General features: G+C 38.3%; 1 protein-coding gene across 1 annotated transcript in view; it reads left to right on the top strand.

The window, feature by feature from the left end:
• The first annotated feature begins 686 nt into the window (after positions 1-686).
• LOC128370919 (FRAS1-related extracellular matrix protein 2-like) overlaps positions 687-14,691 on the top strand; it is a 74,419-nt gene continuing 60,414 nt past the window's right edge. Inside the window, exons 1-2 of the mRNA XM_053331103.1 lie at positions 687-764; positions 9,201-9,276. Of these exons, the coding sequence (XP_053187078.1) occupies positions 687-764; positions 9,201-9,276 (154 nt within the window). The remainder of the gene's footprint in view (positions 765-9,200; positions 9,277-14,691) is intronic.

Raw genomic sequence — 14,691 nt, 5'->3', positions numbered from 1 at the left:
CCTTAATCACTCTTATCCATCCAACTTCAGACCTGTAAGCCTGTTTGGGGTAGACTGTAAGATATTGACAAAGACGCTAGTATCAAGATTGGAGAGGGTACTACCGGACATCATAAATGGTGACCAAGTAGGTTTCATCAAACACAGGTCATCAGTTGATAATATGCAGAGATTTATGCATCTTATACAGTACATATAAACCGCACTAATCCTATACCGGTCGCGACCCTCTCTCTAGATGCAGAGAAGGCCTTGTGGAATGGGGCTTTCTTATGGCAGCCCTTTCTCCATTTGAGTTTGGGCCTGGTTTCTGCCAATGGGTGAAATTGCTCTACTCCAACCCAAGAGCAGGCTTACAAATGGGGTGATATTTAATTAAAAGACTAAGGATTAATATCAAGAAAAGGTGGTCATCTAGAGACATACTGTAAGAGGTTTAGGTCTCCCCAATGTCAGGCTATATAATCTTGCATTTGAAATGGCCAAATTGAGTCAGCATTGAAGGGGAGCAAACACAGAGACAAAGACAGACAGACAAGACAGGAGCTGGTTACACCCTTTACACTTTCTCACATGGATCAAGAATAACTTATGTTGGAAATGTCATACAGAGACGGGAACATTTGTATGTGCACTCCGAGAAAGGAATCTGATAAATCCATTTTGGGAAAAAAGTTAGAGAACACATGGGGAAGGGGCTGGGTATAACAATACCTAAATCTCCAAGGCTGTGCCTGTTAAGGGATCACACAGACCTGCCGAAGGTATCAAAGTACGACCTTGCCATAATAAAGGTTGGAGTTATAACAGCCGCCCGAGTGATTCTTAGGCTATGGAAAAGTATGCCCCCCCCCCCCAGAATTTAGGCAATGGCAGGAACTTATGTCGGAGATAGTGTCTTATGAGCAAATGTTAGCCAGAGCAAATGTTAGCCACAGATGTGCTGCTGTGGTAGCTGTTATTGAAATGTTATTTCACTCTGTTTTGTGTTTTCGGCTCGATATCCACTTATGCTTGATCTGGGGACATATTACTGTACAATACCAATGCTGTCTACAAAAATGCAATAAACAAGATGAATTATAAAAACAAAAGTACATAAGTGTGGGTGGTTGGATATGGGTGTGCTACATGGCATGATGCTCCTTTTTTCCCCAATACAATTTTATTGAATTTTAATACAATTATATTTACAGTAGAATCTACCATCACTCTTCCTTCTGCTCACTCCCTCCCCCCCAAGCAAATACAACATCACCCCCACCCACCCCAAACAGTCCTTGAAAATACTAATAAACCAAACTAAAACCAAGTAGCTTACAGGGTATATCAAATGGCAATTGGTAAAATTGACTAGTATTAATATGACAAATATAGAATGATACATAAGAGATATGAAACATAAATAAGTAAATAAGAAATAAGAAATAAAGTTAAAGTACAAACACAGGTTACTTAAACTGCATACATATACTGTAGGACACATCAACTATAAGCACACACAGATATACCACAGACATTTATATGATTTGTGCAAAAAAGCTATAATGGGGACAATAAACTAGTGGTAATCCAGTTAACAAAATAACTAAAAAGAAAACAAAATAATAAGTAAATAAATAAATTGGATTAAAAGTAATCCTTAGGGCATTTTACTATAAGAGACGTAAGATAAACAAGATAGTTATGGCTGATTAATCAGAAGCTTTTTCCGCTTCCTGAAATTATATTAGGTGTTGCCAGCAGACATTTCTCTATTGAAACTCTAAGGGTATACTTGTTTTTCTCAAGTTTGGAAAAAACATCATGTCCCCCAACCAGGAAGATGCTAATGGAGGCCTAGATGATTTCCATGAGAGGAGAATCCTCCTTTGTGCCAGGAGGGAAGAAAATACAATTATATCCGTCTGTTTGGCATATGCACATGGATGGCAATCAAGGTACACAGTGACAGATCCACTTTTAGAACATCAAATTTAATTTCTTTTTAAAATGATGTCCGGGACATCATGTCCCCAAATTTTTGTAATTTAGGACAGAAATAAAGCATGTGGTTTTGGCTTTGGAACAGTGGATCCTATGAATGATCTTAAACTGTATGAAACCCAGTTGTACACATGAAGTAGAAGAGCTTACCCTTTCATTTACCATATACCCAGCAGTCTGAAGGCTAAACATTCATTCCTTTCTCCAAAGCAGCTTTAGCTTTGACAACAGATTTATTATTAAATGACATAAGGCAAATATAAATCTGAGAAAGTATTGATTTCTGATTGGGCTAGTCCTAGTTCCTAGTCCATAGTTCCTCCCAAGGCAACAGAGTTAGTGGTAAAGGAAGCAAAGAGAACTAAGTGGAAAACTGGAAATAATGACAGAGATGATAGTTCCCTCCAGTTTCTTTCAAGACATTTTTCGTAGTCATTTTTTACAACAATAATTCTGCCAGTTACAGTCAAAGGGAGGTTATTACATTTCTGAAAGTGAGATTTTGTATGAGGAAGTTGGGGAGGGAAGTTTGCAGAATGGGAATTGCATGAGAGTGAGTAAGATTACCCCTTTACCAACACCCTGGCATACACATTTAGAATGAACAAAGGTCTAAAGAATCCACAGGGTCCTTTTCCTTGTTAATTAGCAGAGACATTTATGCGTGAGTGAAAGTGGATGGTGAGTGATCTAAAGTAAGGACCGAGTCTTCTGTTGCATGTTTTTTGTGTATATGAGAAAAAGGAGATGTTGCAAATTCTTTCACAAAAATATGTCTTGCTGCCGGTATGAATAGTTGTGATGTGAAAAATGAATTTGCATTTTGGTGTCATTTATTTGTCACGGCTTCAGAGTGTAAAAGCCTTAAGACTGAAACACTAACAAGACAGTTCTGTGCTATTGTGCTTGCAATATTGGTAAAGTGAAGAAGTTTATTTATCCCATAAAACGAAATGCGAGTTAAGTATCCCGATGTTGCAGCGCAACAAAAAGATCATTGATTGAATGTGTTATCAAAAAAATCAGTGGGAGATTTTTGATGAAACTTTTTCACAAGATTGTTTTTGTAGCCTAAAAGCTTCTTGCACTAGACTGGAGATGCTGAGCCATAAAAGTCAGAAAAATATGAGAAAGGGACCTGAGGGAAACACTGTGTGAAAAATACACTGTTGGATTCCTGCTCTTTAGTCTTGTGTTACTTAACAGAGAGCTCTGCTAAAATAACTTTTTAGTGCTTCTCATTGAGTTCTCAATTTAAAGGTTGAATATGTAGAATATTTATTAAAAGCTATATATTTTTTAAAAATAATACAGCCACGGGGCGTTTTGAGGGGTACAGAATGAAAGTATTGCTTTTCCATAAAAAAAAATATTTAGTCTGAATTAATATTTTTAAACATTTTTGACGGTTCGACAATGACGTTCTGACACGTTCTGTGTACATTGAACCAGCCAATTAACGGCCGGAATTGCGGGTTGCCAGGGTTGTCTGTTGTTCCGGTGCAGCTACTGTAGGCTGGCACTGGGTGAAATGGAGTTGTAAACAAACACGGCCGTGTTGGACTCACTAAAACCAGCGTTTTTTGCTCTCAAGTACAACTTTTCATCACAAAACTTCGAAGGTAAGACAGAATATATGTTAGTCACTGTAAATAAGTGGTTGTTTACCTTTGTATGCTGCTGGTTCACTGAGTTTTTAGCACAATAATAGTGGTACTGTTGAACTCGCCAGGGTCTTAGCTTTCATATGAGATGCTATTTGTTTGTGTACCATGAAGTATCAAAACGGTAGCAATGGAAATGTGGAGAGTGGGTTGACTTTCTGACGCTATTCGGATTTTGATATTTGATCATTAACCTCTTAACGCACGCTGTTCCGTTCACGGGACGGGACGGATGTTAGGAGGTAGCCACACGGTCTTCTGAATGTTTTAAACACCAACCCTTAAACATATATACTCATGCCGTACATTGTTGGAAAGCTTAGATTGTTCTGATTCATTCAAGACCACTCACGACTTATATGGTTGCTCACAGCCGTAATAGTATTACCGATTAGCTCGGCTAGCCACTCAGCTAAGTGAGAAAAGCTATAACGCCTACATACCTTCAAAGTCTTCCCTTTATCCACAACGATCATCTTATGACTCAGGACTTTCTGTACAGCTCGCCAAGTATCCATTCTTGTGAAATATGAAATCCGTTTTCATAAAACCGGAATATTTTCCTCAATATGTCCATGTATTTAGTCCAACACGTAATGTAATAACACAAATAACAAACCATATACGGTCCGTTTACGTCATTTCCTGACCTGCGCGTCCATCTCAGACTACACGTGACTAGATGTTTACGACCATGAGCCTCTTCTGCTTCTGACGACACCACACACAAGCCAATCGGTGTTTAAGATTAGGCAGTACATGCAGAGACATTGCTGCTACTCCCACTGGCGTTACAATCTTTTTACAGTCTATGGTTACAATGAAATGTACCTCGGTGGTTTCAAGTCAGTTACAGCGAGGGTATGTTCGCTTCCTGTTTTCAAAATAACTCTATCGTTATGGTTTTCTTAATAATAAAAGGCAACGGGTGTTTTATTTTGTGAAAATGACCGGAAGTGCGTTACTCGCTATGGCTAACTTGAGTGGCTCCGAATTCGCAGGAACAAAACTTTAAGCAGATGTTATTTGGACAAATTAGCGTCACATTGTGGATCTAAAGGGCTACTTTCTCGCCTAAAAAGGTTAGACATGTGGATAAAGTGGTATATTTACAGAGTTAGAGCTAAAATAAAATCCGGCACCGGACCTGGCAACCCGACTGCTGGAATTACTTTTTGGTTGTTGCGACTACGATCTCGAGACATTAGATGGCGTTGTTCTGCTCATTCTACATATTCTACCTTTAAGAATATATGCTACACAGAACAAGGACTGTGAAGTTTGTCCACACACATAAAGACAGCGGATCAGCTCCAGCAACTGGATGCTGGATATTGCAGGTACACAGTCGGTATGGAGAGGAAGAATGATTACAGCCACTAGTACCTCTCAACATAGGCTGCAAGTAGGCAGGTTGTATTGAGACAGATTATCCTTGAAGTTTGTGGGGAGCACAGATATGCATACAGATGCAGTGTGTGACCTTGCAATTTTTTTTCTGGAACCATCCTCATAAATGTTTGTATCTTGCAGCGGGAAGGCAAGCCTGATATAGCTGATCCTGTTGTTCTCCTGTGGTCACTGATTACACTGCTGGTGTGGTCCACTTCAACCCTGAGAGTGTCTCTGTTGTTGTGAAAGATGAAATTGTTGTGAGCAGTCTCCCCAGGTTGGCTGATGCATTTGTACTAATGTTTGGCTCAATTTCTGCATTGTATTGAAGAAACTCCTTCACATGTTGACTTTATCCAGAAAAGACTATGTGTCTTGACGATAGTAAACCACTGAAACAGTTACTGAAAATGACTTGTTGAAAGAGTGAACCATGCAACATGTTTGAACCTCACGCAGGCTTTAACAGTACATATGGATCTATTATTGATTAAGTTCTTTTGACAAAGAGACAGTACAATAATTTTAAAGGAAGACACCTGTGAAAACATATGTCATAGACCTTGAGTTTGAAAGGCTTGGAAATGTTTTTAACTTGCTCTTACATAATGGATTTTTCTGTTACATTTGATGAATATGCTCAACATATTTCTAACCAGCTTACAGTGGGTAACGGAAATTCAAAACAGGTTTTTGCTGAGCATTTCTTTTTATATTGTTCCAGCAATTAGCACTGTTTATGCACTTTTTTCACACTGCTTATGTTTGTTTATTGTGTAGTTGCAGGTGCAGCAATTACACAATTACAGAAACCACACTGCACCTGCTCTGTTGTCTTATTGTTGTGTAAACCACCATGCTACCTGTTGCTTCATATGAGACTTTGATTGACAGAGTATATCTCAAACAATATTTGACTCGTCAGTTTTGCCATGTGCACTCAGTCTGTTTTAAAATGTTTTTTAAAAAAAAGCTATGGTTGATGAATGACACATTTGGAAAGTTGCAATTGATTTACCAATCAACTGCAAGGATTTAAAATTTTAATGAGACTGTACAAAAGAGACTGAGCAAAAAGAGACTGTACAAAGAGCAGACAGTACAAAGAGCAGACAGTACAAAGAGCGGACATGTCACACTGATTGATTTGTCTTGCTATCAAACTCGATCCATACACAGTTCATGAACCGAGCTGAATGGTTGGTGGATGCTTTTAGGCTTTCTGCTGTTTTCAGTTGCTTTGTTTGAAGATTGCAGACATACAGAGAAAAATGGGGCATGATGCTTACAAAGGGATGTCAGAGTGGTATGATCTCAGTCTCTGTGCATGAGGCTGTGTGTGTGTGAGTGTGTGTGTGTGTGTGTGTGTGTGTGTGTGTGTGTGTGTGTGTGTGAGAGAGAGAGAGAGAGAGAGAGACATAGGAATCAAGACCCACTTGCAATAAAATGGGTGTTCCCATGGACTACTCCATCTTCTTTTCCCCAATCCTTTTTGCCCCCACTGTTTTATAAATGACAGGCTGACCCTGCTCCTTGGCCTACTATTAAAGGCAACCAATCTAAAATGACATCTGGTGGTCCTCCACAGACACAGTGTTGATAAGACCAGCCATGTGGCCATAGATCAGTGAGCCAGATAAAGAAATGAGGAACCAAAGAATGGAAACAGCCTCTTTCTGACAGCCCATCCAGCTCATTTTCACTTTATCCTCACACATCTGTCACCAGTCTGCAATTTGGGAGGGGAGGGGGGTTAAAGGGCATGCCATCCCCTTTGTTAGCAAAATGACACATCTCCTAGTAGCAAACAGAATGCAGAGGGGTTGTTCAGTCTAATATGTTAGTTTAGTCTGCCTTACTCATTGATCTTTTACCTGACTGAGGTGTGCGCATGTTACAATCTATCACCATGGCTCTGAAATAGCAGTAGCCTAACTGCAGTTTATTAATAATTTCATGATGCTGTCCATGATGCTGAAACTGCAGACAGCTTACTAATTGCATTTTTTTTCTCAGTACCACCCTTCTGTCAGTTTCATCTTGGTTTTATTATGTTCTCTAAACTTAACCTATATGATAATCCTAAACATAACCCTAACCCTCCCATTAGGCCAACCCTACTGTCTGTCACTCAAGTAGTTGCAGCAACACACAAACTGGAACCTCAAACCTCAGAGAAACAGATCAATGTGCTAAAACCATTTAAGGCTCCACATCAGGATTATTTAATTAGATCAATGACCTAATTCTGCCCCCTTCTGTCTTAAAATTAGTATGGCAGCTGGTAGAAATCCCTGTAGAAGAGCACCAACATTGCTGGACTGACTGATTACTGTGCCTACACTTCTCCCTCTGCAGGATGTCAACTAATTGGTCTAGATGAAGTGTAGATAATTATTCATGCTACAATTTTCTCTAATTCTGCAATGAAAGGGGGGAAATCAGTTAGTCTTCACATAAAAAGGAAAATCCCTGTGTATTGTTTCTTAATTGTTTCCTTTTTGCGTAACTAAAGTAAAGTTACTGACTTATTTATATTTCTATGTCATTCTGAAACTTTACAGATATTTAACTTAACATCCACAGGTCCCTCCTCAAATGCAAGTTCATTTGTGATTGATGTGAACTTTAATATCCAACCAAAAGAGGAGCAAACATTTATCAACATTTATATCAACAACATTTATAACACATCATGTATCACATCACAAAAGGCCCCACAAACTGCCAGAAAGCTAAAAAGGGCTCTTCAGATGCCAGAATATTGATCTATCTATCTATTTCATATTGAACCCACCAGTTGATGAGTTCTATCTCATTCTCCTTCCTTGTCATTTCTGTTTGTCTTTACATCTCTAAAATTACATGTCAGCTGAAGGTGGTCAAGATGTTCCCCTTACACTCAACACAGTGTCACTTTTTAGATTTGATATAAATTCATCTTTTTTGCATTTTAAGAGCATCCTCTACTCTTTGTGTGCATATCTTTTTTCAGTATGATGGGACAGCTCACCCTGTCAGCATGCATCTAAAGCTTTTTAGTAAGCCTTGATTCAGAACTAGAACTTTTCTGCAACAACATTTATAACACATACTGTATGTCACATACTCATTTAGTCTACTGTCTGCTGTAATAGGGTTGGAGCGACATGAACCACTACGGGAACTGAGATTAAATTCGATTCAAATAGTGATTCAAATAGTGTACATTTATTTTTAATAAATAATGTGTTTTGATTTTATTCTGTTCTGTAACAATAGAAAATAAATTGCACACGTTTAAAATGCATTTGAAAATTGTCTCACAAAACAGTTTTTCTCTTTTGAGTTAAGTGGTCTCCTGAATCTGTTGAGGCAGTCTAGAGCTAATATTTTATAATACCCTATTTTCTTTGTGTATAAAGGGCTTGTGGAAGTATTAATAAACTGCTTGGAGAGTGTATTTTAAGGATACAACAGCCATAGGCTGAGTTTACCCTTGTTTGCGTTATATCCATGCAGATTGGTCAAAACAGAAAGAGCAAAGTCTCATAGCTATTCTATTGTTTTAGTATTATAACAGCCAATACAAATGAATAATGCTCAATTCTACTTTACTATAACTACTACTGCTCTGTCCTGCTACACCTAATTATTCTACAATATCAATATTGATAGCTAGATAGATATTAAAATGTTTCTCCCGAGCATCATCATGAGGTTTTGAACGATATAGTTTGAGAGTATCTACAGTATCTGCTTATTACTAAATTATAATGTATGTCACAAAACCATGTATCAATTTATATACTGATTACAAATTATGCACAGAGGGACTTAAAGTAAAATGTTACCTACATTACTATCTTCTGTAACCTAGAGCCTACACAGTATTCATTTTGGGACCTGCACAGTCTAAAACCGTGAAGGTGGCAAAAACATCAAAATCTGATCATGGAAACATTTGCAAATGTAATGAGATATTCTCTGAACACTGCTCATTAGCAGCAATTATTAATATACAGGATATTTTTCTGTTGTTATTATGTGACTTGCTTACTGTTACTTACTGTTTTCAATTATCACCGGTTATGTTATTGTTGGGTTATCAAATTGAATGCACTTTTATGCAACATGTGTCAGATTTCATTAATTGCATAACATCTCTCTTTCTTTTAGAAACTCTTCTTCTCACACTGCATGTGCAAGGTCACCTCACTTGATGTATACCTCAAGTGGTACAACTTCCACACAGGTGAGTTTGTGACACACTCCAATGTGATCGCTGAGCAAGATAAAAGCATTATAGCTACTGCGCTGAACAGTCTTCCCTCAGTAACAGAGATCTCACTGCTGCACTGATTAAATGTCAGTGAGCATTTGTGAAGGGCAAGGCTTGTGAGTGGAGTCTGCATGCTCTGTGTGTGCAGCAAATATTCACAGACAAGAAGCAGCTCATTGGAACAGTGGAGTTAAAAGGTTATGAGTAAAGGGAAAGTGTGTCATACAGAGGCTCCTTAACCTTTAAACCAGCTGTGGTGTCTGTTTTGATGGCTGGAACTTTGTTATTAGGCAGCGGAAACTCTACATCTGCTTTCAGAGAGCTGCTTTCACACAGCTTCTGCGTGAGATGTATTTCTGCAAGGTGAACAGAACCCATCGCAGATAGTATTCTTCATAGGCTTCTTAATGTCAGATGTCAGTGAAAATCCCAACCGAACTAAGCTTGCAGGTTCAACATGGATTTTGAGTATCCTCTGAGGTTGTTTTGATTCACTCTTATATCTTTCTTAAAACCCTACATGCAAAAAAAACAAACACATCCTATCTTTAATAGCCGTATCTTGATCAGTGGGAATAAATCAGTGTGACGCAACCCTAGCCTGCCTGATATGCCCAAGTAAATAAAAAAATATTTAAAAAATGCATCCTGATGGTGAACCCAGAGTTGCACAATTCTCCTTTAGTTGAAAAATGTCAACACCTGATCACCTTTAACTTATGACTTAACTTATTCCTAGAATGTTGTTGCCAGTCTTCACCACCAGAGAGCAGTAGTCTATTAAAAAATAGCACAATTTATTTCCCAGATAATTTGTGTGGCACCTAAATGATTGATTAGCCTTGGTTAAATTCAGAGGAATTAAGGTGTTCCTCTTCTTTCTCTCACAGGACTAAAATCTTTTGGTTACATAATATATACAATGATTAACAAGATATCTCTACAGCCTTAGTTGCATCAACAATGGAACTAACTGTGTATGGAGTAGTTTCTTCTTTTTTCCCGTCTTGTATGAGCAATGGCCTCAGGAGTATAAACTGCTTCATTTGTTCTTCTCTTTGTGCCTTCTATTCTTATCTGTATGCTCCAAAACATACCAAAATAGAAATACCATTAAAGTGAAGAGTTTTGAAAATATGGTCCGAAACATTTCTCTTCTCTTCTCTTCTCTTCTCTTCTCTTCTCTTCTCTTCTCTTCTCTCCTCTCCTCTCCTCTCCTCTCCTCTCCTCTCCTCTCCTCTCCTCTCCTCTCCTCTCCTCTCCTCTCCTCTTCTCTTCTCTTCTCTTCTCTTCTCTTCTCTTCTCTTCTCTTCTCTTCTCTTCTCTTCTCTTCTCTTCTCTTCTCTTCTCTTCTCCTCTCCTCTCCTCTTCTCTTCTCTTCTCTTCTCTTCTCTTCTCTTCTCTTCTCTTCTCTAAATGTATTTATTGGTCCACATTCAAATTCAAAATAACAAGGGGGAAAAAAAATACTTCAACAAACGTTCACCTCCAACAAGCCAGAAGAGCCGACAACAACTGCTGCAAATTGACACTGCCTGCAGGGCTGAGGGCTGAGTGCTTTGTCTGATGTGTGATGGAGTGTGGCAGGCTTGTCCCTTATTAGACTCATCACCTCTATGAAATCACATGAAATAGAGAGAATACGCTCAGCAAGGGGCACGTCAGAAAGCCAACCAGCCAGAAAAAGTTTCACACACGTTGTAAACAAGTCATTAAAGCCTAACAGTTCAGAATATTGGCTTTTCTCCTGTATTTAACATAGAAAGTCCCAGCAGTGAATGTCAACCTGGGAAACAAAGGATTTCAGTAAAGTAGCTGATATTTCTGAAATAAATAGATGAATCTCAAATGTTTTTCAGAACCACAAACTGGTTTATTTAAAAGTCTCCCTTCTCTCATAGTTCACAGGGCAATTAATCTTGAAAGAGACACAAAAAGACAGCGTGCTGAAACCATATTTACCCAATTCTCCTCTAATTTATAATAATAACCTTGCTCCTCTAACTGAAAGCCTAAAACCAACAGGAGCATTGTCATCTGTTATGTAAATGAATGTGTGAGACGCAGGAACAAACTGGCAGTTTCACCAGACAGTAAATGTTTACCAGAATGGCACTTTGTGTCAACTTACACAGTCATTGTGCTGATGATTACAGAGCAGCAGCAGCACGGAGATGCCTGTTTGGAGAAGAAGAGTTCCTGGTGTGTCCTCTGAATGCCTGCATTTTCATGACTGTAATATAGGAACAAAGACAGAACAGATGTGAGTCCGTATGCATTTTGTATGTCGTTGTGTGAATGTGTGTACAATGTGGGGGTTTCCCATTAGGCTCACAGCTGACCCAGACAAAAAGTAATTGCAGGGTTGGATCCACGGTGGGGTAAAATCAGTGGTTTGCATGTTGAGATCTTCCTTTTATGTGTCGTTTTTCTCAAGAAGCAACAGGTTCTGCGCTGTTATGGAGATAGTGAGGAAAGAGCAGAGAGTGACAGGAGACCTGCTCCTTTCATTGATGTTGAGTGTTGAAAGCACCAGAGTAACAGTTGTGGGATGCAAGAAGAAGTGGTGGTCAGGTCTTTGAAGTAAAAGTACTAATAACACAATGTGAAAATACTCCAGTACAAGTAAAAGTTCTGCATTCAAAGTTCTTTACTAAGAACACATTTATGTTTTTTTATTTATCTGTAAAGTGCACTTTACTATCAAAAGCAAAGGTATTCATTATGCAGAAGGCTCCCTTTCAGAGGGTTGTAGTGCATTACTGGATTATTATTCATAATGCATTAATATATGATTATCTTTTTAATGTTAGCTAGTTGAGAAGAAGCTTCTACTGGTGGGATTTTATAAACTGAACAAGTGTTTTGTGCATTTATGTGCAAATTAATTAACTATAGATTAGTCAAATAATTGTAGAGACCTGTAGTGAGTAGAAGTGGATAAGTATAAACTGATAATAACCAAGGAAGGTACAGGTACCTCAATGTTATACTTCAGTGCAATGCTTGAGCAAAATATGCTTATTTCATTTCCACTGCTGTGTATACGCATCAGTAATTATTTCCTGTGTCTTAAATGTATTCGATGCATGAATATATGAATGCAATGTATTCATTTTCATTTATTCATTGGGGTTATGTGTTATCTATTTAACAAATAGATGGTACATTTTCTCCTGAAACGTTAAAAAACCACAGCAGTGCAATCAAGATGCAAAACACGGAGCTTCTGATTTGTGTATGGATTCAAACATTATTGGATTCCTACAAACAAACTTTCTGAAGTAAGAGTCTAATCAGAAGCAGAAACACTCTGTATGTCTCGACTGTCAGCTGTGTCACACAGCTTTGCCACAGCATCACAGATTAAAACTCCTACTTCTTGATTGTGGAGGGACAGACGTGTGTGGGTGGTGTGTGTCTACAAACAAACAATGTTTTCTCAGTGCAATATAGAGTCACATTTTAGGGGCTCAGCCTTGAAGGGGGAATCCATATTGTTAAGTTGGCAGTTACTTTTGGAGTTTTTGATGACTTCTTAATGGTTACAGTCCTGGTAACAAGAAAAAAACATTTGAACAAGCATTATAAAACCTGTTTATACATCCACGTGTCCAGGCAAACATCATTTTCATATTGACCAATCTGCTCCAGTGTTCTCCTGCTGCATTTAATTAATGTGCACTAAACTGATGAATACACATTTGGCTTTTAATGGTAAATGTAGGCCCAACTCCTCGCAAAATTGCTCTTCACGTAAATTAGCTTTTATGACAAGTAGGTGATGTTTTGTCATTTGCAGCATGCACACCAGGATATTATGCAAATGCAACAATCTGACAGGTACCCAACGCTTGTACTGTCTCATTACCTGACAGTTTTGAATCTTCCACATTCCCACATAGGCTCACACCCCAGAATCTCCATGTGTGGCCTTATCACAGTAAAGCAGCTGCTGTGCAGAAGGAACCACAAATCCCATACTGTATGAATATGTGATAAATCTAAGGCTGGACTTTCCAAAAGTTTCACTGTGCTTGGTAGGTGATAGAGACGGGCTGCAGTAGGGAACTAGAGTTTTAGTGCTAATTAGTCAGATGGGAACAGAACAAGAGCTTGTGAAGTGAACATCCAAGGAGTCAAAAAATAATAATAGGAATCACGTACAGACAAGTGCTTATTATGTAGGGATTCCTCTAAATACTTTCTTATGCAAATAAGAGTTGTATTTTGTTTCCCACAAAAGTCACAGGTGAAAATGTTCACTAGTCTCTAATTTAGTCTGCGTAATAATGATCTTCACATCCCTCCTTTGCCCCCCCCCATTCAGACTTCAGTCTTCAGCATGATCTGTTTGAATGTGCCCATACAGTATCTCACAGTGCAGCTCTAATACGCATGTATCTGAAGGCTTTCTCTCACATTTCACTTCACAAGAAAAATATTCTAAAGGGGATATACAGTAAAGTATATGCCAGCTGGAAAAGCTGAGAGTGCCACGCACTTTGAAATAACAAGGCACTAGAAACCCTCTAATCATGTGGCATCTTAAACGTGGGTGGTGGAGAGTCAAGAACAAAATAGTCACAAGTAGCACTTCTAAAGTTCAAGCTTACATAGAAGGATTTTAAACAATGAGGGCTGTTGTGTTTGTACAACTCAGAGAATCATTGAAGAACTTTTCAAATATTCATGTTTGAATGTAAAGATACACAGAAACTTTCTTCAGTAGGATTAAGAAGCTGTATAATTTGCCTCATGATAGCATCAATATGAATTGTTATACATTAACAGTACTGATGCTCTGTCCCTCTGTGATGAACGTGTGGAAGTTCCTGAGAAGCAAACCATGTTTCTCAGAAATGTGCAAATGTATGCACAAATGTCTGAATGACTTATATTTGATTAATAGCATACCATGCTTTTTATTTGACTGGGACAGTTGCCATTGCAAATCTCTCTCCACAAATGCTAAATTCAAAATGAAAAAAATATTCTTCAAAAACACTGAAAATAATAGAGAACTGATTACATCAAAAAGCCCATTTCCATGCAGGAAGAGAGCAATGGGCTTTTCTCTCATCACTTAGTCTTGACAGATGTTCCAACTTGTTGTATAAATTTTCCCCCAGGACCACCATCATGGACTAGCAGGATAGGTTTTCTCAAATCTTAAGAAACCATATGCAACATGTTTTGTTCCCTATTTCACATTAACATGTTAATGCTTATGGTCATATTTCAGATTAGTTCACTGATCTACACTGACAGGGATGGAGACATTTTTCCAGCCTGAGGGAAGGTCAACATTTTTTTAAAGGCCTACATTCAACTGCTTATTCACAACATGATAAACAGTGAGATGAATAATGAATGGATAAATACATA

The sequence above is a fragment of the Scomber japonicus genome, chromosome 13 (genome assembly GCF_027409825.1).
Source record: "Scomber japonicus isolate fScoJap1 chromosome 13, fScoJap1.pri, whole genome shotgun sequence".
In the NCBI taxonomy this organism is placed as follows: Eukaryota; Metazoa; Chordata; class Actinopteri; order Scombriformes; family Scombridae; genus Scomber; species Scomber japonicus.
This window is presented reverse-complemented; position numbering and strand designations above follow the sequence as displayed.